Source organism: Kogia breviceps, chromosome 10 (assembly GCF_026419965.1).
Source record: "Kogia breviceps isolate mKogBre1 chromosome 10, mKogBre1 haplotype 1, whole genome shotgun sequence".
NCBI lineage: Eukaryota > Metazoa > Chordata > Mammalia > Artiodactyla > Physeteridae > Kogia > Kogia breviceps.
Window position 1 is genome coordinate 71170781 of NC_081319.1, and position 24520 is coordinate 71195300.

General features: G+C 41.7%; 1 protein-coding gene across 1 annotated transcript in view; it reads left to right on the forward strand.

Moving 5' to 3' along the window:
• Positions 1-1528: 1528 nt before the first annotated feature.
• Positions 1529-24520, forward strand: part of TBC1D22B (TBC1 domain family member 22B) — a 65604-nt gene continuing 42612 nt past the window's right edge. The window contains exons 1-3 of the mRNA XM_059076373.2: positions 1529-1753; positions 14542-14598; positions 22098-22405. Coding sequence (XP_058932356.1) covers positions 1698-1753; positions 14542-14598; positions 22098-22405 — 421 coding nt within the window. The 5' untranslated portion in view covers positions 1529-1697. The remainder of the gene's footprint in view (positions 1754-14541; positions 14599-22097; positions 22406-24520) is intronic.

Genomic DNA, 24520 nt, shown 5'->3' on the forward strand with positions numbered 1-24520 from the left:
AAATTAAAATAGCCCTTTTCATACAATCTCATGATTGTAAAATCAGGGGACAAAAGAAGCTTGAAAATGGAGGTATTTCTGTGTAGAAAGGGGCCATCAGAGGGCATATAAAAGAAGGTCCTTTAGACCTTCCAACATGTGGAAGGACTGTGCTAGCAGTAACCAGGAGTGGGGGTGGGGAACGATGAGCCTATCTCATCAGTCCTTCCTTGGGACAAAAACTACTCTGGACTAGGATGTGCTCCCTGCGCACCCTCCCCAGCCCCACCTCAGTCACTGTGGTATACAACCACAGAAACTCAAAAAGAGCAAAAAACACCAACAAGACATTCAAAGGATTCAAAATGCTAATATTAAATCTCATTCTGAGTCAAAACTAGGTTGAAAATAAATTCAAGGGTGAAGGATTTATAATTGATTAATAAGGGACATTAAGGATGTTTGAGGGTACATCCTTAATCTTTGTGATTCATGCCTTGGAGATGCATTATGTCCTCTCAAGAAATGTTACTCCGGGACTTCCCTGGTGGCGCAGTGGTTAAGAATCCGCCTGCCAATGCAGGGGACAGGGGTTCGATCCCTAGTCTGGGAGGATCCCACATGCCGCGGAACAACTAAGCCCGTGAACCACAACTACTGAGCCTGTGCTCTAGAACCTGTGAGCCACCACTACTGAAGCCCACGTACCTAGAGCCCAGGGTCCACAACAAGAGAAGCCACAGCAATGAGAAGCCCACGCACTGAAACGAAGAGTAGCCTCTTCTTGTTGCATCTAGAGAAAGCCTGTGCGCAGCAAGAAGACCCAACACAGCCAAAAATAAATAAGTAAATAAATAAGAAATGTTACTTTGTAGTCTGAACTGGATAGATAAAATAAGAATATTTCCTAAACAGTTTGTCAGCATCTGGGTTCTCATAGTCAGAAAGTGACAGTTATTGGTTGAAACAGAGATTTGATCATTTGAATTTCACCTACAGCACAAGTCCTTTAATAGTGATCAATTACCTGAGGAGAGCGAGGCTCTTGTGAACCAACCGTTACTCACGTGTTGAACAGTTAGCAACTCTGGGCCATTGGGTCAGTATCGATCTTCCTCCACAGATTAAAATATATCAGGGTCCGAACGGAACGCGGGAGGGGAGAAGGTAATAACTAGAGTGTCGTTGAGTTGGGAGATGTTAAAAATGGGCTGCAACCAACACATGGGCCTTTATTTTTAGGTCAAAGATTTATGTATGTAAATATATATGCTCTCTCTTTCCAAAAAATATTAGACTCCGGAACCTCATTACCCTCAAAGAAAACAGCACCCTCTCCTCCTTCCCATAGGTCCCTGTCTTTACCTGCTTCTTCTCCTGCCTGGGTTAAGGAACTTTCAGCCCCGCCTCCCGGCTCGTCCAAGCTCCGCCTGCCCGGTTCACCTGTGTGCCCAGCCCCTGACGTTACCGTTCGGCTTCAGCGGCCTGCAGGATTCCAGCTCCCGATTGGTCTGTCTGACCACAGCCTGCGGAGCCCACCAATGGCAGCGGCGCTGGGTGGGAGGGTGCCCACATCCAAGATGGCGCCCCCGGGAGCTGGGAGAGGGTGACCGGCAGCGGGGAAGCGGCCTGGGCTGGCCCTGCGATTGCGGGGTCCTGGGGGCATCTCACTGGGTACCCCCCTGGCCAGCCTACAAGGCCTTCCCCGGGCCGGAGCAATGGCCGCCGAGAACAGCAAGCAGTTTTGGAAGAGGAGTGCCAAGCTACCGGGGAGGTGAGCCTAGGACGCTGAGAAGAGGGGATTGGACCAAACCCTTCCAGATCCTAAGCCCTAAATCCCGCGGGCCTGGGGCGTCAGCAACCCAAGAAGCCTGGTTTGCGGAACCTGGGCGGGGGGAGCTGGGGCTGCCTGATGGTGGGAGGACAGCTGTCAGGCAAAGGAGCGGGCACCGAGCTTTGGAGGTGGCTGGGTGTGGGAGCAGACCCGGGACTGGGGGCGTAGGGCTCTGGAGGGGCTCCCCTCGGCCGGGAGGTGGCCGGAGTTCGGGGATAGGGGACAGTGGAATTGGGTGAATAATCAAGTGTCGGTCCTGGGTTTGGAAGGCCATCCGCAGAGCTGCTTTTCACTTTAAACAGAACTCCTTCGTGGGGGGAGGGGGGGTCTCCACCGTGCACAGGTGGTTGTTTGCACGAGGATGGCCCCTTCCGTTGCTCCCCCAGCTCTGCGAGTACGAATTTTTCTCCTGGACTCCCAAAAAAGTTCTGGTGGGAGCGTCTGCGGGGGGACAAGAAAAGTGAGGAAAATTCTTAAGCTCGACCTTACTTTATCTTGAGTTGGCCCTTTCCCGTTAGGAATTATTACAGGGTGACCTAGAGTTGAGAATATTTCTTTAGCGTTTTCTAAGGATTTGATCAACCCCAAGTGACCTCTTCCCCTCTGCCTGGTAATGTACTTCTTGCATTGAATTGTTTAGTAGGAGAACAGACTTTCTAAGTTACTCTCCACTCCCACCGTCACCCCCTTTTTGGTATATGTTGAGTCTCTTAGCAGTTGTACATTGGTCAGTCTACTGTTGGTTTATAGTTTAAATTTGTTTGGGGGTAGTCCTAAGGAGTAAAAGGAGTGTATATTTCAGTCTTAAATTTAAGATTTCTGACAGCCACAGTCTACTTGATAATGAAATTCATGTTTGGTTGTGCCCCACGTGCTACCCTTCCTTATTGATTGATTCAGGGATAATCCTTTAAACCTGTGGCTTTTTTTTTTTTTTTTTTTAATAGCAAGAGAGAAATGAGAGTCAGTGGTTGCTATACAGCAGTCTTATTTTATTTAGGATCCTGTTAGATATCTGGGGATCAACTTTAAGTAATACAAGGGAATGCAGAAATAGCTTCAGGTTAAAGTGCTGTGGAATCACAGTGTTAATATTAATGCTAAAGACTTCTATGTTTTTAGATAGGCACCACTTCCTGCCAACTGATTCTTTTTCCTTCCTGGTCTAGGGAGCTCTCCAGTCTCGCTAACTGCTGTTCTCTGGGGATTTCCATGGTGAGATCATTAAATTTTGACATCTGCAGGTTATAATCAGAACCTATGGGAAAACTGTTAAATCAGGAAGCAGTGTTTGAGATGTGGGACATGGCAAAGTATTTTGTGCCTACTGACTGCTGGTCGTTATTAACCATTTTTGTTTTCATATTTCTTCTTTTGGATTGTAGAAACAGTCATCTTTTTTGCAAAGCACTACTTTCGTGAGATAGGAAGAGGAGTCTTTTCAGTTTCTTCAAGTTTCTGGCTTCCTTTTTCATTTTGAAGAGGAATATACAGGAATAGAAGAGAGAACATTTGAGTTCTGAAAGACTTGGATTATTATGGGACTGTTATGGTGTGATCAAGGGCAAATGATTTACTTAATCTCTTTAGGCCTCAGTTTGCTTATCTATGAAATGAGGATAAAAATACTTTCTTAAAGGTTCCTGTGAGGACTGAATTAAACACTGTATTTGTAAAGAACCTAGGACAGTGTTTATTTGGCGCATTATAGTTACTCGATAAATACTAGTTATTAGTATTACTGTTATTATTAGATAAAGTAAACATTTAAAAGAATGTTTCTCTGATCCTTACTCCAGTGCTAGGTATTTATTTTCATTGTTTATCTTAAGACATTAAAATGTTGCCAAAATTCATAATAGTACCTTGCTTGTTGAAGACAAATATTGTTCAGCTGTGTGCTTTTAGCAGGGAAGCCCCAGGAGCCCCCGGTTATGGGAGAAAACTAAAGTTCTTTTAGATAGAAAGTGCTTTGATTTAAGGAAAGTATTAGGACATTTTCTCAAGAACAGAACTTTTGCATTTGTACTCTTTCAGTCATACTGAAGAAAAACTTTCTCTGGTTGGGGAAATGACACAGATAACTGTGTCTAGGTCCATGGCAACCTAGAAGTGAAACTAGTTTACTCTTTGCAAATTGAAAGGTAAAAATTCAGAGATGGCAGATTACCTTCAGTTTCTTTTATCATGATCTAGCAACCTTAATTACAACAAATAGGAATTTTATGTAGTAAAATAGCCTCAAGTTCAAAATGAATTAAACATCCTTATGTAAAATAATAGCTTTATTGAGATAATTCACATATCATAAAAATTCACCCTTTTAAAGTGTATAATTCAATGGTATTCAGTATATTCATCTAGAGTATAAATGGTTTTGTGCAGCCATCACCACTAATTTCAAAACATTTTCATCACCCGGAAAAGAAACCTCATAGCCATTAGTAGTCACTCCCCATCCCTTCCTCCCTCTGGCCCCTGGCAACCACTAATCTTTCTGTTTCTATGGATTTACCTATTCTGAACATTTCATGTAAATGGAATAATGTGATATGAAGCCTTTTGTGCCTGGTTTCTTTTATTAAGTGTAATGTTTTCAAGACTCATTCATGTTGTGGCATGTATCAGTATTTCATTCCTTTAATGGCTAAATAATATTCCTTGTATGGAAGTACCTCATTTTGTTTATCCATTCATTAGTTGATGGACATTAGGGTTGTTTCCACTTTTTGGCTATTATGAATAATGCTATGAAATTCATGTGCAGGTTTTTGTGTGAAAGTATGTTTTCTATTCTTTTGAGTATATGTAGGAGTGGAATTGCTGGGTCATATGGTATTTTGATGGAATTAAACATCTTTTTAAAGTTCTTTCAGTTAGTCGTAAGAGCCCCATGTACTTAATACATCAAATGGTCCTTGTGTGGATGCCTAGGAAGACAGGACATAGTATGTATCATGTGGTTAAGAATACAGACTCTGGGAACTTGAAACTAGTAGGTAAATAAGTTCTGGAGAGTTAATGGACAGCATAGTGATTATAGTCAACAACACTGTTATAAACTTCAAAGTAGCTAAGAGACTAGATCTTAATTGTTCTAACCACAAAGAAGAAATGGTAATTATGTGACATGATAGAGGTGTTAGCCAATGTGACAGTGGTAATCATACTGCAGTACAGTCAGCCCTCAGTGTCTGGCGGGGGATTGGTTCCAGGACCCCTCAGATACCAAAATCTGCAGATTCTCAAGTCCTTTATATGAAATGGCAGTATGGTTGGCCCTCAATATCTGTGGGTTCCACATCCATCCGCAGATTCAGCCAACCATGGATCAAACTTAGGAGGGCAACTGTAAGTGTACTGAACCAACAGAATGTACATCTTAAACTTACACAATGTTATATGTCAATTATATCTCCAAAAAAGGAGAAAAAACAAAAAAGAATGCAAGCTCTGGAACCTGACTGTCTGGTTTCAAATCCCAGCTCTGCCACTTTCTGACTGTGTGACCTTGGGCTGTTACTTAACCTCTTTGTGCCTTAGTTTCCTCATCTGTAAAATGGGAACAGACTGTCTACCCTTATAAGGCTGTTATGAGGATTAAATGAGATAATGCATAGAAGGTACTCACTAATATTAGCCATTATGAAAATGATAGTTGTGATTACAGTAGCTCCTATTTTTATTTGTTTCTCCTACTTGCTCTAGTTTCTGAAACTGGAATTGAGAAACTTTGATCAGTGGTGTGTCTGGAGCCCCCAGTGAGTCCTGGGTGGAAAAAAATACCACCTATTAATTAGGCAGAGGGTTTACGGAGGCACAGAGAAGCCTAATGCAGGGTCTCTGTGGCTGTCAGGTGTTCATCAGCGATGAAGAGTATGATTTTGAGCAATGGTTCTCAAACTTTAATGAGACACCTGGAAGGCTCATTAAAACATAGATTGCCAGGGCTTTCCTGGTGGCGCAGTGGTTGAGAGTCCACCTGCCGATGCAGGGGACATGGGTTCGTGCGCCGGTCTGGGAAGATCCCACATGCTGCAGAGCGGCTAGGCCTGTGAGCCATGGCCGCTGAGCCTGCTCGTCCGGAGCCTGTGCTCCGCAACAGGAGAGGCCACAAAAGTGAGAGGCCCGTGTACCGCAAAAAAAAAAAAAAAAAAACCCAAAAAACAAAAAAAACATAGATTGCCAGGCCCCACTTCCAGTTTCTTTTTAAATTAATTAATTAATTAATTAATTTTTGGCTCCATTGCATGTTTGTTCATTGTGGTGTGCGGGCTTCTCATTGCAGTGGCTTCTCTTGTTGCGGAGCACAGGCTCTAGGGACGCGGGCTTCAGTAGCTATGGCTCAAAGGCTCTAGAGCACAGGCTCAGCGACCATGGCTCATGGGCTTAGTTGCTCCACGGCATGTGGGATCTTCCTGGACCAGTCCTCGAACCCATATCTCCTGCATTGGCAGACAAATTCTTAACCACTGTGCCTCCAGGGAAGCCCACTTACAGAGTTTCTAATTCAGTAGGTCTGAGGTGGAACCTGAGAAGTTGAGCTTCTAAGAAGTTCCCAAAGGATACCGCTACTGCTAATCTGGGAGCTGCACTTTGAGAACCACTGAGAAAAATAGCACTGAATTAGATGGAAAGAAACCTGATTCCTAGTGCTGGATGCTTTTGCAGTATGGATACTGAACAATTTTTTTTTTTTTTTTTTTGGCCACACCATGAGGCGTGTGGGATCTTAGTTCCCCGACTAGGGATCGAACCTGTGCCCCCTGCAGTAGAAGTGCGGAGTCTTAACCACTGGACTGCCAGGGAAGTCCCTGGATACTGAACAATTAATGCATCTCTGTTTTGATGTCTAATAGCATCTCTCACATAACACATCCAAGCAGAACTCTTGATTTCCACATCTGCCCACTCCTGCAAAGCTATTCTGTCCATCTCACTTAATGACCCATTGACCAAGTTCCTCAGACCAAAAATCCTAATGTCTTTCATCCTTCTCTTTATCTTCCTGCCACATCCAATTCATTAGCAAGTCCTGTGTTGGCTTGTCAAAATATATCCTGAATATGAGCTGTTCTCACCACTTCTCCCCCTACTACCAGGATCAGACTGAGTCCTCTCTTGCCTGGACCACTGCTATACCTTGCTAACTGGTCTCCCTGCTGTGAGTGGAGTCGGTGCCCCTAATCCCTGTTGTTCAAGTCAGCTGTAGTTAGGAGGCTACTGCAGTTAGTAGAGGGAGAGGTTAAGAGGGCTTGGACTAGGGCAATGGCAATAAAGGACAAGTTTGGGAATATCCACAGGACTTGTTAAATCATTGGATTTGGGGAGTAAGGGAGAAGGACATGCCAAAGAGATGTCACCTTCAGGTTTCTGGTTTGGGCGGTCAGGTAAGATTGTGGTGTCCTATCCTCAGAAAAAGCCACATTTTGGACAACGTACTAACTACTCCATGCTCAGTTTTCTTATCTATGAAATGAGAAGTCTGGATTAAGTGAGCTCTGAGGCTCTTACCAGTTCTGATGTTGAATGTTAAACTTGCCAACTCCAACTCGTGTCACTGGATATTTCTCTTTTGCTCTGTCACTCACAAAAGCATGATTGATAGGTAAGAGTAGATTTGGGTGGAGTGGGGGGCGCCGAAAGTGGGTTTTTCTATCTTGTGCTTTTGAAAGCAGTGTATCACTGACCCCACTGAACATCTGAGTGTCACGAAATTGTAGAATGTTCGAATTCCACCCTAAGAGCACTGCCAGTGAGGAAACTGAGGCCAGAGAGGGAAAGTGACTTGCCCCAAAGGACACTGTAAATTTCTTGACTCCTGGTCCACACTCTGCTGCTGCTTCCTCCTTCCCTCAATCTCTGCTAAGATTTAGACACCATCTGTCCAAGCACCCCATCCAGTCCAAGGGTGTGGACGCTGCCATTGAAAACATGTGGATGAGACTTGGAGTAGGAGAGACAAATGTGAGCCAAAGCCTGGCTCATTTCCCACGTTCTTATTTCCAATCCTTCTGGGAAGGGCTTCTCCCTCTTTTTAAGCAAAAGTGTTTATTGTGAAAGTCAAGGAGCTCTTTTAACATTCAGTGAAGTTGAGAAAAGTGTCTAATCACTTGAATTACTTAGGAGCCCTTGGATTTTTAACTGAAACCGTCTCTGTCATTTGGTCATTTTTCATAACACTAATGAATCTGATAGTAGACTCGGTGTAATGGTCCCAGCCTATCTGGGCAGGTACATTACAACCTATTCTTAGCTTGGAAATGCTTTATTGATAAAGTCAGTGACTAGGAGATACTGAATTATCCCTGAAACAGCCAGTTCTGGAAGACTTCCATCAAGTGAGTGTGTGACCCTGCATTGATTGCCAGCATGTTTGGCTTTAAATTGGATAGCTCTGTTCCCATGTTTGCTTTAGCTCCTCTGTCAGTGCTGAACAAACACCTGTTGATTTTTTCCTGCCAAACTTTTTGCACCGTTCCAACTACGTGAACCAGCTATGCCAATACATCCTTTGGCGTTGGTTTATTGAAGAGAACAACGGAGGTTGACCGAGATTTTTGCTTCATTTTGTCTTCGTTGTAGCACAGCCTGTGGCATTCTTTTCTCTGTGTGTGCAGTGTGATTTCTCTGAGAGGTAGTGTGATTGCCTCTTGTTTTTAGGTCTAGCTAGACAAGAGTCAGCTTAAACAGAGGCCTGGGTTTTGTATAGTTCCAGCCTTGACTCACTAAGGATTGTTAAGTGCCTGCTTGGTGTGTGTCATGCTCTGCCAGGTGGTGAGGGGACTACAGAAAAAGACATGGTGCCACCACTGCTCAGTAGAAGCTGAGAATCTCCTTGGCAGCACAGCTTCCCCTGGTGAGGATGCTGCATATTATTGCCTTTCCAGTTTTTCCACTTAACATATGTTACTTTTGTAATCAGAAAAACTTAAAAAGCAGAGCTGGGTAAAAACACATTGTTGAGTGAGAAAAGCAAGACGTAGACCAATATGTACATGTAGTCTTTTATGTAAAGTTTTAAAACATAAAAAAGATACTATATGTTGTTTATGGATACATGAATATATGTAAAGTATAAAAGCAGATGGGAAGGATTTTGTACCCACTTCAGGATAGTGGTTATCTCTTGGGGAGGCAGGGGAATGGGTCTGGGGACTGCAACTGGGACTTCAGGAGTCTCTCTAACGCTTTATTTTCTTAAAAAAAGAAATGTGACAAGTGTTAATATTTATTAAGTCAGAGTGATGGGTTCATGGATGTTATATCTTTCTCTGTACTTTTCTTTGTGTTTGAAAATGTGAATTAAATACCTTTTACATTTGTGGTAGAGCAAATGTTTTTTAAAGTTGGGTTGGAGAAATCAGCCAGCCAGCCATGAAATTAAGTAGTATTTAAAGTAGCATTTATGATTTAGCGTCAAAGTAAGTCATAAATACAGTATGATGTCATTTATATAAAGTCTTTAAAACATGCAAAGCAACACTATATATTGTTTAGGGATACATACATAGAAAATGTAAAAACAAAAATGAGGGTGAAAAATGCCAGATTCAATAAAATGGTTTCCTAGGAAGGGAGGAAGGGTTGTGTTGGGGTTTCAACACCATAATGTCTTATTTCTTTTCTTTTTTTTTGGCTGCGCCACGCGGCATGTGGGATCTTAGTTCCTTGACCAGGGATCAAACCCACGTCCCCTGCATTGGAAGCACAGAGTCTTAACCACTGAACCACCAGGGAAGTCCGATAATGTCTTATTTCTTATGTAGGTGTTAAGCACCTACCTGGGTGTACCCTATATTATGATCTAAATCTAGTTTACTTTTAAAAATAGCTTATTTTTTTAAAGCAATATAAGCCCTGATGTCTGCATTTTAGGGAATCAGAGAAGGAATGGGTTAGTGGATGCTCAGAGAAGGTCTCGTGGGGCAGTGGGTGTAGAATTTGAAGGAATATTATAGGATGGATAAGATTTTGAAAATAGCGTAGGCAGAAGAGCCCAGTTTAGTATTTAAGGTGTTTTGGAAGGTGGAGTGGAGACCAGCCTGCTCTAGAGTTGAGTTTGGGTTTGGGAGGAGTGGATGGTACAGGTTGATAGGTGAGTTATACATGCCAGGAAATTGAGCACCTTAATCACCAGGCTCTTTCCGTCTGTCTTCATTTAGTCTCTGTGATCATCTGGGCGTCTCTTCCTTTTCTAACTTCTTGCTTCTCCGTTTTGAGATTCAGTAAACTGATAAATTATACAAAGTGTTCCCGGTACAGATACATCATGGTTTAGTTCAAGAATATGTTAACAAGTTCAATTTATGCTCTGATACCTTTGCTGATGAAGTGCATCATTTATCTTGGTCTTTCTGGCTGTGCCAGCTGACATCTTTAAAAAATAGCCTACCATGATTTTAAGATCCCTTTCCTGGATGGTATTTGATGGCCTTTGGCCTTTAAACCTGCACAATTAGAATTGTTTTTTTCTGCATGGATTACTAGCAGGTGGTAATACTCATTTATGGAGAAAACCTAAGGATTCTCTCATATTTTTCTACTCAGTCACCCAACCCAACTTGCCCATTGAGATCTTCCTGCAAAGTTTATTCTCTGATCTTTGTATTTTACTAACATAGAGGCTTATGGACTTGGAGAGTTCAGGTGTACTCAGGAATATCTGCAAACATTAAAATAGAAATCAGTGGCCCTTTGGGTTTTTTAGTTTGTTTGTGCTTTTTGTTTTGTCTAAGCTTTCTCTCTCTAAGCCAAACTTTCCTGTATTCTTTAATCCCTTGTATTTTCTCTCTTCTTTTCCTCTGCCTAGGAAACTCTATAAATACATTCAAGTAGTACTGTTTGTATTTCTGTGGTCCTGCATGTGATGGTTAATTTACAAATTACTTAACCTTCCAGAGAAGTTTAGGGAGTAGGGAATCTTACAACTAAAAAGGTCAGGGACATAGTCATAACTAAAGATTGTACACAAGAATATTCCCTTTGGGGAACCTCTTGCCCTGTTGGTGGGAATGTAAATTGATACAGCCACTATGGAGAACAGTATGGAGGTTCCTTAAAAACTAAAAATAGAACTACCATACAACCCAGCAATCCCACTACTGGGCATATACCCTGAGAAAACCATATTTCAAAAAGAGTCATGTGGGCTTCCCTGGTGGCGCAGTGGTTGAGAGTCCGCCTGCCAATGCAGGGGACACAGGTTCGTGCCCCAGTCCGGGAAGATCCCACATGCCGCGGAGCGGCTGGGCCCGTGAGCCGTGGCCGCTGAGCCTGTGCGTCCGGAGCCTGTGCTCCGCAACGGGAGAGGCCACAACAGTGAGAGTCCCACCTAGCACAAAAAAAAAAAAAAAAAAGAGTCATGTACCACAATGTTCATTGCACCTCTATTTACAGTAGCCAGGACATGGAAGCAACCTAAGTGTCCATCGACAGATGAATGGATAAAAAAGATGTTGCACATATATACAATGGAATATTACTAAGCCATAAAAGCAAATGAAATTGAGTCATTTGTACTGAGGTGGGTGGACCTAGAGTCTGTCATACAGAGTGAAGTTAGTCAGAAAGAGAAAAACGAATACCGCATGCTAACACAATAAAGACGCAGATGTAGGGAATGGACTTGAGGACGTGGGGAGGGGGAAGGGTAAGCTGGGAGGAAGTGAGAGAGTGGCATGGATTTATATATACTACCAAATGTAAAATAGATAGCTAGTGGGAAGCAGCTATATAGCAAAGGGAGATCAGCTCCATGCTGTGTGACCACCTATAGGGGTGGGATAGGGAGAGTGGGAGGGAGACACAAGAGGGAGGAGATATGGGGATATATGTATATGTATAGCTGATTCACTTTGTTATACAGCAGAAACTAACACACCGTTGTAAAGCAGTTATACTCCAATGAAGATGTTTTAAAAAATAAAGAATATTCCCTTTGGAATCTTAGTGGAAATCAATGTGAATTGGCTACATTTTTATTTAAAAGCAACTTTAGGATCACATCTGTTATGTCAAAGTAGGTACTTGTTTTATTTTCTAAATGTTAGGTAAGGAATAAATTACAAAAATTGGAAGGAGGAAGAAAACCAACATTTCTTAAGCGCTGAGTGTGTGCCAGGCAGCGTTCATCTCACTACTTGCTAGTGTTACTACCTGCAGGAACTGTGCTGAAGGGATTTTTACACATTATCCCATTTAAACCTCCCAACCCTCTTAAGATTGCTTAATTTATTTCTTAAAAAGGTGATAATGTGCTCAATACTAATTCAGAAAGGTACAGAAAAGTTTGCACTGAAAACTAAGTCTTTCACAGGGCCCTCCAGTCATCAGTTCTACTTCCTTACCACTGCTACTGGTGTCTTGTGTGTTCCTTCAGAGATAGTCTATAAATACATAGACATAATCATATATAATTATGTGGATATATTTTATTTTAAAGATTTTTACAAAAATGGAAGTATTATGCATATAATTCTGCATCTTTTTTAAAAAACAAATTTATTTATTTATTTATTTTTGGCTATATTGAGTCTTCGTTGCTGCATGTGGGCTTTCTCTAGCTGCGGAGAGCGAGGGCTACTCTTCATTGTGGTGTGCGGGCTTCTCATTGCAGTGGCTTCTCTTGTTGTGGAGCACAGGCTCTAGGGTGCGCGGGCTTCAGTAGTTGTGGCACACGGGCTCAGTTGCTCCGTAGCATGTGGGATCTTCCTAGACCAAGGGTCGAACCCATGTCCCCTGCATTGGCAGGCAGATTCTCAACCACTGCACCACCAGGGAAGATCCCTCTGCATCTTTTTTCAATGAATGTTTCATGTCAGTGGATATAGAACTGCCTAATTCTTTTTAACAGATGTACTGTAATTTATTTAACCAGGCCCATTGATAATAATCCTTTTTCTTTTAATAGGAAAGTTTAGCCCATTTATATTTATTGGAAAGACTGGTATATTTAGTTTTAGTTCTATTTTTAATATTTTCTTTTAAAAAAATCGTTCACTATCAGGACAGTACTTGCTTTGGGAGGTGGGTGTGCGTGTGTATATTCTGATGATTTGAAAGGTTTATCTTTTTATTCTAGTGATTGCATATAACTTTTTACCATATTCCTTCAGACAGTACCTGTTGACTCCCTGCCATGAGTAATGATGAAATTAGTAGTTATATTTCCTGCCTCCTCCTCACTTGCTTTTAGTTGATTATATTATTTTTCTTAGTTTTATTTTGTATCTTGAAACATACTTATACCTATATTACTTGAGCTATCAGCTTTAAATATCTTTTGAGCCTTGTCAGTAAAAGATGAGGAAATCAGTCTACTTATTTCAATCTACTTTTTCCTCCATCCCACTTTAACATTTGCCAATTACATTATTTTTACATTCTCTTCTGCAACCATAAAGCCTCAAATTTAAGACTCATGCTTAAGGTAAAATCAATTAAGTGCTCTCCATCAGTCCTTTTGCCATAGTTTCTCCATTTATTTCATTATTAATAGAAGTTTTTCCTCTAGTAGTTTCTTCAGGAAGGAGTCAGGGAGACCATATTCCCTGAGTTCTTACATATTGAAACATGTTTTTCTGTCACCTTTGTACTTAACAGTTTGGCTTGATAAACAATTATTTTCAGGTCACTCTTTTTTTTCTTTTTTAAAAAAACTGTGAACTACTACAGAAAAGGACATGAAACAATTGTTTGGTATAATACTTGATAAATAACCTCAAAGTGAACACCCCAGAATCCCCCTGTGTCTGTTCTCTCTCACACCACCTTCCTTCCTCCCAGTGATAACCACATCATTTTATGTTAATCACTCCTTGCTTTCTTTATAGTGTTACTACTATGGATGCATCCCTAAACAACAGAAATCATTTTTGTCAGTTTCTGAAGTGTATATGTATATATAGAATTATACATTATCTACTCTTTTATTCTTTGCTTTTTTGCTCAACATGACATTTGTAAGATCCATTCACATTACTTTCAGTCTTACTCCATTTATTTACATTGTTGTAAAATACTATTATGTGAACACATGATGGTTTATTTCTCTGTTGATAGACATTTGGCTTATTTCTAGTTTGGGGCTAAAATGATCCATAATGCTATGGACACTTTTATATGTATCTCTTGATATACATATCTATATATTTCTCTAAAGATATATATTTGGGAGTGAAAATACTGGGTCTTAGGGTATGCATATTTTGTTCTTCCTAGATACAGCCAAACTTTTTTGAAATGGTCGTATCTCTTTATACCCCTACCAGCAGTGTGTGAGAGTCCCGTGGGTCACCCTACTCTTGATTTGTGGTGTTGCTTCACTGTCTTGTAGTCCAAGTGGTCCTCTGGGGTAGGTGATATTCCAATTTTATAGATGAGAACGCATATTCAAAGTGGTCAGGTAATTTAATGCAAGTTTATAGAGGTAGTAGATGCCACAACTGGCATTTGAACTCTGTTCTCTCCAACTCTGAAGCCTTTTCATGCTGCCTTCTTTACAGATAGAACTTCCTGACAGTCAGTTATGTAGGGCCCTGAAACCTCACCAGGGAAGATGAACTTTTTTTTTTAAAGAGTAGGGTGCTATCCTTTGGCTTGGGTATAGTTGTTCTTGGAGGCAACCTGCTTCTCAAAGTCCCTTCCAACGTTGTGATTCAGGTGGTACTCACCCAACATATTTACTTTCCTGACAACTTGCTTCTTCCTTTTTTCCTTGCTTTTAGCATCCAGCCTGTGTATGGAGCACAGCACCCTCCTTTGGACCCTCGGCTCACCAAAAAGTAAGTCAAGATATTTTTCCTTTCATGCATGTACTTCTCCTAAAACCCTGAAACCCTCCCCTACTTCGTTGAAATGACAGTTTCCACTTGGACCTTTTCTAGTGTCTCCTCTGCTCTATTTTGGATCAGAAGATGAGCAATCTTCTTACCTCTAAGCAGTACATTATTAAGTAGAAAATTAACTTACATCAGAGATTTTTTTCTTATATTGGAAGCTGGTATATGTAGGGGTTTGGTGTTGGATTCTCTGTTCTGTGAGAAGGTCTTTATTGATTAAATATTGTCCTGAAATTGAATGATTGATGACCTTCTTCTGGTTTCTGGGGCCCATTGCTTCTGAATATATATATATATATATATATATAGGTCTGCCCTCTTCCTTATTCTCTGAGAATTGAGGCAAATAGAACATAACTGTGGGGCTGGCAGTTTACATGTCCTCTTTCTCTTTGACACACTCAAGGAAACCCAGCCAGACAATGGAGTTAAAAGCTCCCTGGAGACTATTTCTTTTTTTCTTTTTTCTTTCTTTTTTTTTTAATCCCACTCCACCCCCTGTCCTGAAGGCTATTTCTTCTAATAAAATTCTAGTAAATTATTTTCTAACACAACAGAGACCCTAATTAAATCCAATATGTGTGGGTGTGTATTTGTACCCCCAATTATCACTTTATCACCTCTTTCTCTCATAGGCCATCATTCAGCCACAATAAATTTAAATGGGGAGATGGGTCGTCTTCTCGCATGTTCTAAGAACTTTTGCCTCTGTCTTTGAGCAGGCTTAATCTTAGAGACTTATTTGTAGGAAAGTTGTTGCTTGTAGTGAAAGCTGAATGATTTGAGAGGTATAGGAGACCTAGGTTCTCATCCTTCGGGGACCTGTGTGATAATATCTACTCTTTCTTTCTTCATAGTCAACGGGGAAGTAAAGATAATGTACATTAAAATATTTTGAATACCTAGAAAAATACCTTATCAAATGTGCGTTATCAATATTTTAATATTCTTTTAATAACTTAATGTGTGGTGAACTTTCTATAATTCTACCAACTCATTCTTTTTGCAGTTTGGCCAATGTGTAGATATAGAGGCATGACTGCTGTTCATTTCTGTAAAATGCACAATTTTTATATCAGGAACTGCTAGAGTGTAAGCTCTCTGTTCACCACTGTACCCTTAGCACCTAGACCAGCAGGTTGCACATAGTAGGCACTGAGTAAATATTTATGGAATGAAGAAATGAAGTCCCTGCATTTACTTAGACAATGGGTTTTTCTTTAACGTTTCTTAGTATGTACTTGTATTAGATCTTCTTAAGGGGAAACATGTTTTCTGCGGTATTTTTGTGATATTTTCATTAAGTATAATGAATTTTATTTCCTTGTTTTACCATCCGTGGACTCTCTGGTCTGTTGGCCAGTGTAACAGGCACTGTTAATTACCTTCCCAACAGTCTTCCCTGCACCTGCTTCGTCCTCGCTCAGGAACCACCGTTCTATTCAGTTCTTGAGCAGGTGACAGTGTACTTAGAGTAGGTATCTGGGTTAGTTTAAGCCTTTCATAATAATACCTTGGTAATAACCAGTGACTGGTCTATGATGGGCTCATCTCATTGGTTCTGGCCAATGAGATGTAAAAGAAAATCTCCTGAAGGAGGGTTCTTGGAAGGATTTTCTTTTTTTGACCAGAGAGAGATCATTTTGTGAAGAAAGCTGCGTTTTGCCTCCACTCAAATTTCCTGCTTTTCAATGTGTTAGTGTGAAAATGAGATGCGAGGGACTTCCCTGGTGGCACAGTGATTAAGAATCCGCCTGCCAATGCAGGGGACACAGGTTTGAGCCCTGGTCTGGGAAGATCCCACATGCCGCGGAGCAACTAAGCCCGTGCGCCACAACTACTGAGCCTGCACTCTAAAGCCCACGAGCCACACTGCTGAGCCTGCATGCCACAACTACTGAGCCCATGTACCACAACTACTGAAGCCCATGCGCCTAGAGCCCATGCTCCTCAACAAGAGAAGCCACCACAATGAGAAGCCTGCACGCTGCAATGAAGAGTAGCCCCTGCTCGCCACAACTAGAGAAAGGCCACGCACAGCAACGAAAACCAAACGCAGCCAAAAATAAAGTAATTAATTTAAAGAAAAAAATAAAGAAAATGAGGTGCAAAGAACTGTAACAGTTAACTTGTACCCTGAGGGAAAGACAAGAGAATTGCAGAGACACCAGCTCAGTGCCCTGACATCATGGTCTTTACAACTTAAGCATCATAGTTGAGTATTCTGTTCCTTGTAGCCAGTTCTGTTCGCAGCCAGGATTTGTTGATTGGTAACAGATCCATTACAGCATAATTTATAATGGCCTTTTATAAACACATGGCTAACGTAAAATCTGCCATCCACCTGTACATAAGGCAGTGGGATGTACTATCCTATTTTATGTTTGGGTCAGAGTCACCATACCTACTCTGCATCTGTCATCAACTGAGTTTTCCCTGATTCTGTATTTAGGGCAGGTCTTGAGGAATATCACCATATCCCAAACTGCCAAGGCAAACTTTATATACTCTTGTTTTTCCCACCTATTTTTATTTTATTTTAAATTTATTTTTATGTTCATTTTTTGGCTGTGCCGCAGCATGCAGGATCTTAGTTCCCCGAGCAGGGATCAAACCCACACCCCCTGCAGTGGAAGCGCGGAGTCTTAACCACTGGACCACCAGGGAAGTTCCTTTTTCCCACCTGTTAATGATATAAAACCATGAATGTTTCCACTGGTCATTCAGCAGAGTTGCATTCATACTTTCAGTAGAAGTAGTTATTTAGCTCTGCAATTTGGGAGGAATATAATTGTCACTGAATAAATTGCATCCCTTTTTCGTGCATGTGGTGGTTTGGTATTACCACTCTACAATCTGGGACAACATCTAGGTCTGCACTGGACCATTTTACAATTCCAGATTGTTGCTATAAAACATTTATTGCCCTTATTTGAGTACCTTTGTTGGGACATTTTTATTACTTTCTCTGCTACCTGATTACCGTTCCACTTCTGGCTACCATTAATTACTGTGTGGTTAATCCACATCACAGCGGAAGTTTTTACATTGGGTCTTCAATATCTAAACTGCACGAGCACAGCAAGTCATTACCCGTCTGTATATATTGACTTCCATTTGCCACATTATTACCATTAGTGATAATATTGCCTGCAGTAATTTTTATAGCTCAGATAAAACTAGTCTTACTGCAGAGCGGCCCCATTGGCCACTTGATGGTATGATAAACTTCTAAATTTATTGTTTTCTGAATTGATATCCTAGTTCTGAGTTATAAATCTAGTTCATGTGAAACCACACTAGTCATTGATATGACTGGATTTAGCATATTCCCCACTTGCTTCACACCCCTTACCAGTGTCAAACGTTATTTTTCTGAATAAATTTGTGTTGTATTTCTATTAAGTGAACAGCTGTCTCAGTAAAACAACATAGTATTAATCAAATCACAGAATGATTGATCTTTTGTTTCCTAACCCATATAACAAACAAACTATAATTTGGCATACAGATGTAAGGAGGTATGGTGAAGGTGTCTATGTGAGGCCAGGTTGGTTGTAACTTTGATATAGTTCTGTTTAAGTAATTTTGGTTAAACTTCCAGCCACACTGTGGCATTATTGTGTCTCAGGTTATTTATAGAATAGTTGGGACCATGTTAAAATTAGGCAGTCTATAAGCCAGAGGCACCCCCAGCTAGAATTACTTGGATTAATATTTTATTGACACTCACCATGGCCCATCTCTTGGTGCGGTATTTTTTGTTTGTTTGTTTGTTTTTAAAATTTATTTATTATTAGTTTTGGCTGCATTGGGTTTTTTTTGCTGCACACGGACTTTCTCCAGTTGCAACGAGGGGGGCTACTCTTCGTTGCGGTCATGGGCTTCTCATTGCCGTGGCTTCTCTTGCTGCGGAGCACGGACGCTAGAGCGGAGGCTCAGTAGTTGTGGCTTGCAGGCTTAGTTGCTCCGCAGTGTGCGGGATCTTCCTGGACCAGGGTTCGAACCTGTGTCCCCTGCACTGACAGGCAGATCCTTAACAACTGTGCCACCAGGGAAGTCCCTGGTGCAGTGTTTTGATCCACTCCAGGGTGTGCATATGCTTCACCCAATGTTAGACTAATAGCATCTAGTCAATTCTTTGACCTGAGTTAAAATTCAGCTTCTTGATTCATGGTTTATTTAAAGAATTCTAAAGACATCAAGAGGGTATTTAAGAAACATCAACCAAGGAAAAAAAAAAAAAAACCTTGGCATCCAAAGTACTCTATATCACTCCATTGGAATCGTAGTGTGCAATCTTTTTTTTTTTTTTTTTTTTCGGTATGCGGGCCTCACACTGTTGTGGCCTCTCCCGTTGCAGAGCGCAGGCTCCGGAAGCACAGGCTCAGTGGCCATGGCTCACGGGCCCAGCTGCTCCGTGGCATGTGAGATCTTCCCAGACCGGGGCACGAACCCGTGTCCCCTGCATTGGCAGGCGGATTCTCAACCACTGCGCCACCAGGGAAGCCCACGTAGTGTGCAATCTTGAGGTACACGTGGTCTCTAAGGAGGAAAACAATAACAATAGCCACATACTCCTATGCAGCATTTTTTTGATGGCACATCTTTCTTACATATCCGCCTGTTTGTTCTTGACAGTGAACCCACTGAGGTGAGTACTGCAGGTTGTGGATCCTGGATCCCCTTTCACAGAGGAGAAGCATAGTGATGAATCCAGAACATACAGCCTCAAGAGGTCTGCAGAGAAGTAATTTGCCTCTGGCTCATGGATTTTTTAAAAAATATTTCCAGAGGCTTTTTTTTTTTAAAAAACATCTTTACTGGGGTATAATTGCTTTACTGGCTCATGGATTTTTGACATGCAGATTTTTGCGTTGCATTGCCTCAGTTTTGTTTTCTTTGATTTGGGCTCTTGTTCATTTTTGATTGTTCATTCAGTACTCTTACTTTGGGGATTGACAAAAGCCAACAAAACAACCTTTTCCAGTGATTAATAAAAATAATATGCTCAGTGTAGAAAACATGAATAATTCAGAGAAGTATAAAAATTAAATTTATCACCTATAATTCCATAGCCCAGAGATAAGCAATATTAACATTTTGATGCATTTTATTCCTGGTCTTTTCTGTGCATATACTTTCTAAGAAATATAGAGATCATAAAAAATATATAATTTTGGTTCAATTTTCACTTTATTGAGATCATTTTCTAGTGTTATTAAATAGCCTTCAAGATGTGATTTTCGATAAGCAGTATAGCATTCCATCTGGTGGCTGAAACATAACATATTTCATCATTTGCAATTTCTAGATGTTTATGTTGTTTGCAGTTTATAACCAAAATAAATAATACCATTATAAACTGTTTTAGATCACCTTTGTTTGAGTCTCTGATTATTTTCTTATGGTCAGAAATTATGAATCATTTTCAGGCTCATGGTGTGTATGTTGCCAGATTGTTTTCCAGAAGGTGATACAACATACACCCCCACCTGCAGTATTAGAGAGCTGGTCTCACCACACCTTAGTTAGCACCAAAGAGGATGCATCTTTAAATCTTTACTGATTTAGTGGGTGGAGAATGGTATCTTGTTTCCTTCACGTTTGAACTGTTACTTCTTGTAATCTTACCTTATCTCCTGCATCCTGAGTGATAGAGTGATATATTTTCCTTTACTCTGTGCGAGACTAGTGTTTGAAAATATGCCTCAGTGATATCTTTTTTGAATCTTTTTTGGTGTTAATAATAGGGACTTTCTGATGACCTGTATGAGTTATGAGTCTGTATTTATCAGTGTTAGGAACAATTATCTTTCAGAATAACTATTGGACGTATCTAGGGAGATGGGATGGGTATTAGAGCACCCACCTCTACCCAAAGGGAAGAAACATCTCTCAGAAATGGGGGAACTTCAGCTCTTCCAGCAGAGCCTTGTTTTTAGTCTAGAGTTGTCCTGCCTTGCTGAGGGAAACAGTGAGGCATTTTAATGATGTTTTTACCCCTTGCATTCCAGTCCTCAGGGATGCTAATTAAGACTGAATTAGAAATGTCCCAACTACTTAGCCCCTGGAACCAGAATAAGGGCCCCCAGACCTTAAGGAGTTCACAGAGAGGAAAAGTTCAGGGGGATTTCCCTGGTGGTACAGTGGTTAAGACTCCACACTTCCACTGCAGGGGGCACGGGCTCGATCCCTGCCTGGTCAGGGAACTAAGATCCCACAAGCCGCATGGTGCAGCCAAAAAAAAAAAAAAAGAAGAGGAAAAGTGCAGGAAAGTAGGAAAGGTCTACATCAGCAGTCCCCAACCTTTTTGGCTCCAGGGACTGGTTTCATGGAAGACAGTCTTTCCATGGACTGGGGGGCGGTGTGGGGAGATGGTTTGGGGATGATTTAAGCGCATTACATTTATTGTGCACTTTATTTCTATTATTCAGTCATGTACTGTCTCCACGATTTTTTTGCTGTATTCTACACTATTATTTATTAAATACATTTGAAAAAATAAACTCATATGTACTCAGTTAGATTTATTTTTTAAATAAACCTTATTAGTTTCCTAAGTGGAAAACCAGTATCATCTGCCAAAAACAGAAAGTAACCTTAAAAATAAATACAGTGAAACACAAAACAATCTTATTAATTCAATTCTAAGCCAGATTCTGTTCTTACAAAATGTTGATCCTGAGACTGCCCTCACTTTGTTAAAAAATAGTCGTAAAGACAGAGTGGCAGCAAACTCAGATCTCTCCTCAAGGGCAGCAGGACTTTAACAGAATAAAGAGGGAACAACTTGTTCATTTTGGAACTCAGTGTTTCATAGTACATGTGGGCTACCTAAAATTGTCTCTTGTTCTACCAGGAGTTGATGTCCTGCTTTAAAAAATAGTTCAGGTTATGTTGTCATAACAGATTAACTCTGAAATCTCAGTGGATTGACACAACAAAGGCTGATTTCTCACTCACACCACCGGTCCAAAGTAGAGTCAGGTGGGTGTGGAGGGCAGGCTCTGTTCCACGTAGTCACTCTGTTATCCAGGCTGAGGGGGGCGCCACCATCTGGAGTTGTCATGATAGAAGAAAGCTTATAGAGAACTCACACCTGTTCTTTTATACTTTGGCTCCGAAGGGACTGCCTCATATCTCTCCTTAGCCCGTTGGCCAGAACTAGTCATGTAGCGTCACCTAAGTGCAGGGGGCTGGAAAGTGTAGAGGAGCTCATGGAATATTTGGAGAGCGTTGCTGTCCTTGTTTTGTCTGGCTCTGCAGCATAGGGGTGGTCTGGATGCATCAGATGAGGAATGGAAATGGATATTTTTTGTTTGAAGAAGGTAATGATTGTGCATGAGATAGTTTATAATACTGTTAATATTATATTAAGCAAGTGAAGATGGTCAGATGTGTCAGACCATTCCTTCGTAACGGTGTCTCCTTTCTTAAAGCTTCATTAAAGAACGGTCAAAAGTCAGCACGGTTCCTCTGAAGAATAAGAAGGCCTCCAGTTTTCATGAGTTTGCCCAGAACACCAGTGATGCTTGGGACATTGGCGATGATGAGGAAGAGGACTTTTCCTCCCCTTCTTTCCAAACTCTGAACTCAAAAGTTGCTTTGGCAACTGCTGCCCAAGTGTTAGAAAACCATAGCAAGCTGAGGGTGAAACCAGAACGGTCCCAGTCAACGACATCCGATGTTCCTGCCAGCTACAAGGTCATAAAGTCCAGCAGTGACGCCCAGCTGTCCAGAAATTCCAGTAAGTCTGTCCAGCTCCCCTCCTTAGGCCCAGCCTCTTCAGCAGAGTGCATTTTAAATAAAAGCAGGTTTTTTTAGGGCCTCCCTTAGATGTTCCACTGGATGATAAATAGGCGAGCTCAAGCCTGAGGGACATCAGTGAGCCTACCTGGTCCTGAGCTGTACTTGCTCCTCCCACCTGGATGGCTGCCTGGTCCTGGGACCCGGGGTTTCACTTCCTGACACCTGAGTGTTGCCTGCCACTCTCTTCTTCCTTTACCTGTGGTGGGGTCCAAAACCTCTATGGTTTGGTTGCTTCACACTGCTTTAGGCCTGGTCAGGTTGAAGACTATTGACTATATGTAGTTACAGTTGTTAGTGGCTGAATTTCACAAATGTTTGGCACTGTTGGTTGACCTCCTCACCTGTGGGAAACAGCCACTAGCATAGGTTGTCTTTTTCGTGTTCCTGAGGTACGGAATCCCTGTGTCACAGCTCCCTGCCCACCAGATTGGGTGGGGCGGGAGGAGATACCCCATCTTTTCAGGAAACAGGCAGCAGTAACTGGTTGAGATGATGGTGGTTTTATCAGATGTTTGGGGATGCCGGGTGTACTCTTTTAAGTATCCATTGCTGTATTTAATGTTGCCCTGAAGGGTTTTATGGAAGCCACTTATTCTGAGCTGGAGGGGGAAGTGCCCTCAAGCTAGTGAAAGTTAAAACAGCTGACTGGTAAAGGATGAAAAGACAGTAGAATGTCAGAGCCCTGGCATGTGTCCTGGCTCATGTTCTAAGAGAACTTCTTTTACAGTTTCGGACTAAGGTTGTGGTCAGGAAATTAGGCTGAAAGGCCTTTAAAATCATTCCATAGTCATTTTCCGTTGCCGATTCAGGCCCCAGCTCGAACCTTCAATGACGTGCCCAGGACAGCCATTCAGTGTCCATTGACGGGGTGGCCACAGCTACAGGCTGTGGAAAGTGTCTTCACACGTGATTGAGGGTCTCCACAGGGTCCCAGTGTGAGGGAAGGCCCCACCACAATCCCTAATGAGCTGCCCTTGTGCAGCCGGGACTGCCCAGAGCATTCCTGTTGTGAGGTTCCCTCCTGGGAGCATCTGTCTGTCAGTCACCGATTCCGAAAGTGCACACTGGTCTGAGCTCTGCAGCGTGTGGTCTGCGTTTTCTAGGCCCCGTGTTACACTAGGCATCCAAGCCAAGTACTCCGTGGCAGTTGTTTCTGTAAACCTTCTTGTCATGCTGGTTGATGAGTATTCACTGTTTTATTCTTACTGTGACTACTACTTTTTAAGGCCCTAATATGTAAAGAATATGAAACAGTCATGAAAGGACAGTCAGAATTTGAAACTGAGTTTCATTTGGGGTAGTAAAATAAATAAGGGTTTTGGAGTCAGGCAGACCTAAGGTGGTATCTCAGCTCTCTCTTGCAAATTACTTAACCTCTCTGAGCTACAGTTTCCTAATCTCTAAAATAGTGATAAATTCCTACTGTATGTTGTAAGGATCAAATGAGAGGTCATAGGTAACTGTGACCAGCACAGTGCCTTAATAAGCATTCAATAAACGTTAGTCCTATACTGCTCATTTCTCCTACCTACCGTCTAGTTTAGAAGTATCTAGAACTGGACACAGAGTTCAGCTTGAGTCTGTGTTCCTGTTATTTCAATTAGAGAAATGTGATTGGCTGGTGAGAAGTATGGGAGCACAGAGGAGCCTGCCTTAGGCCAGAGCCTCTCACCCGTGTGCAGAGCACAACTAGTGGGCCAAGAACAGGTGAGAGTTGTGCCAGAGGTATTGGCCTTCTCGGCCCTTGGGGCAGCTGGCTAGGGCTGGGGCTTCAGGAGAGCAGCCACCTCCTTTCATTGCGGTGTGCTTTACAGTGACATTTTCTCTGTGCTCTGTGACGTGGAAAAGGAAGGCAAACACTGCCTTTGACTGCGTTGCCCCAAAACTTGCTATTTGGCACCAAGAAAAGTTCCAGGCTGGGGCAGAAAGAAAACAATTGATATTCCTCTGAAGTCACAAAAAAAAGTTGTCAAATTTGCTACCGCAGCTGGAGTCTCTGTTTGCACATAAGGTGCCTTGGTACGTATGATAAAAATGCAGCCCTTCCCCTGGG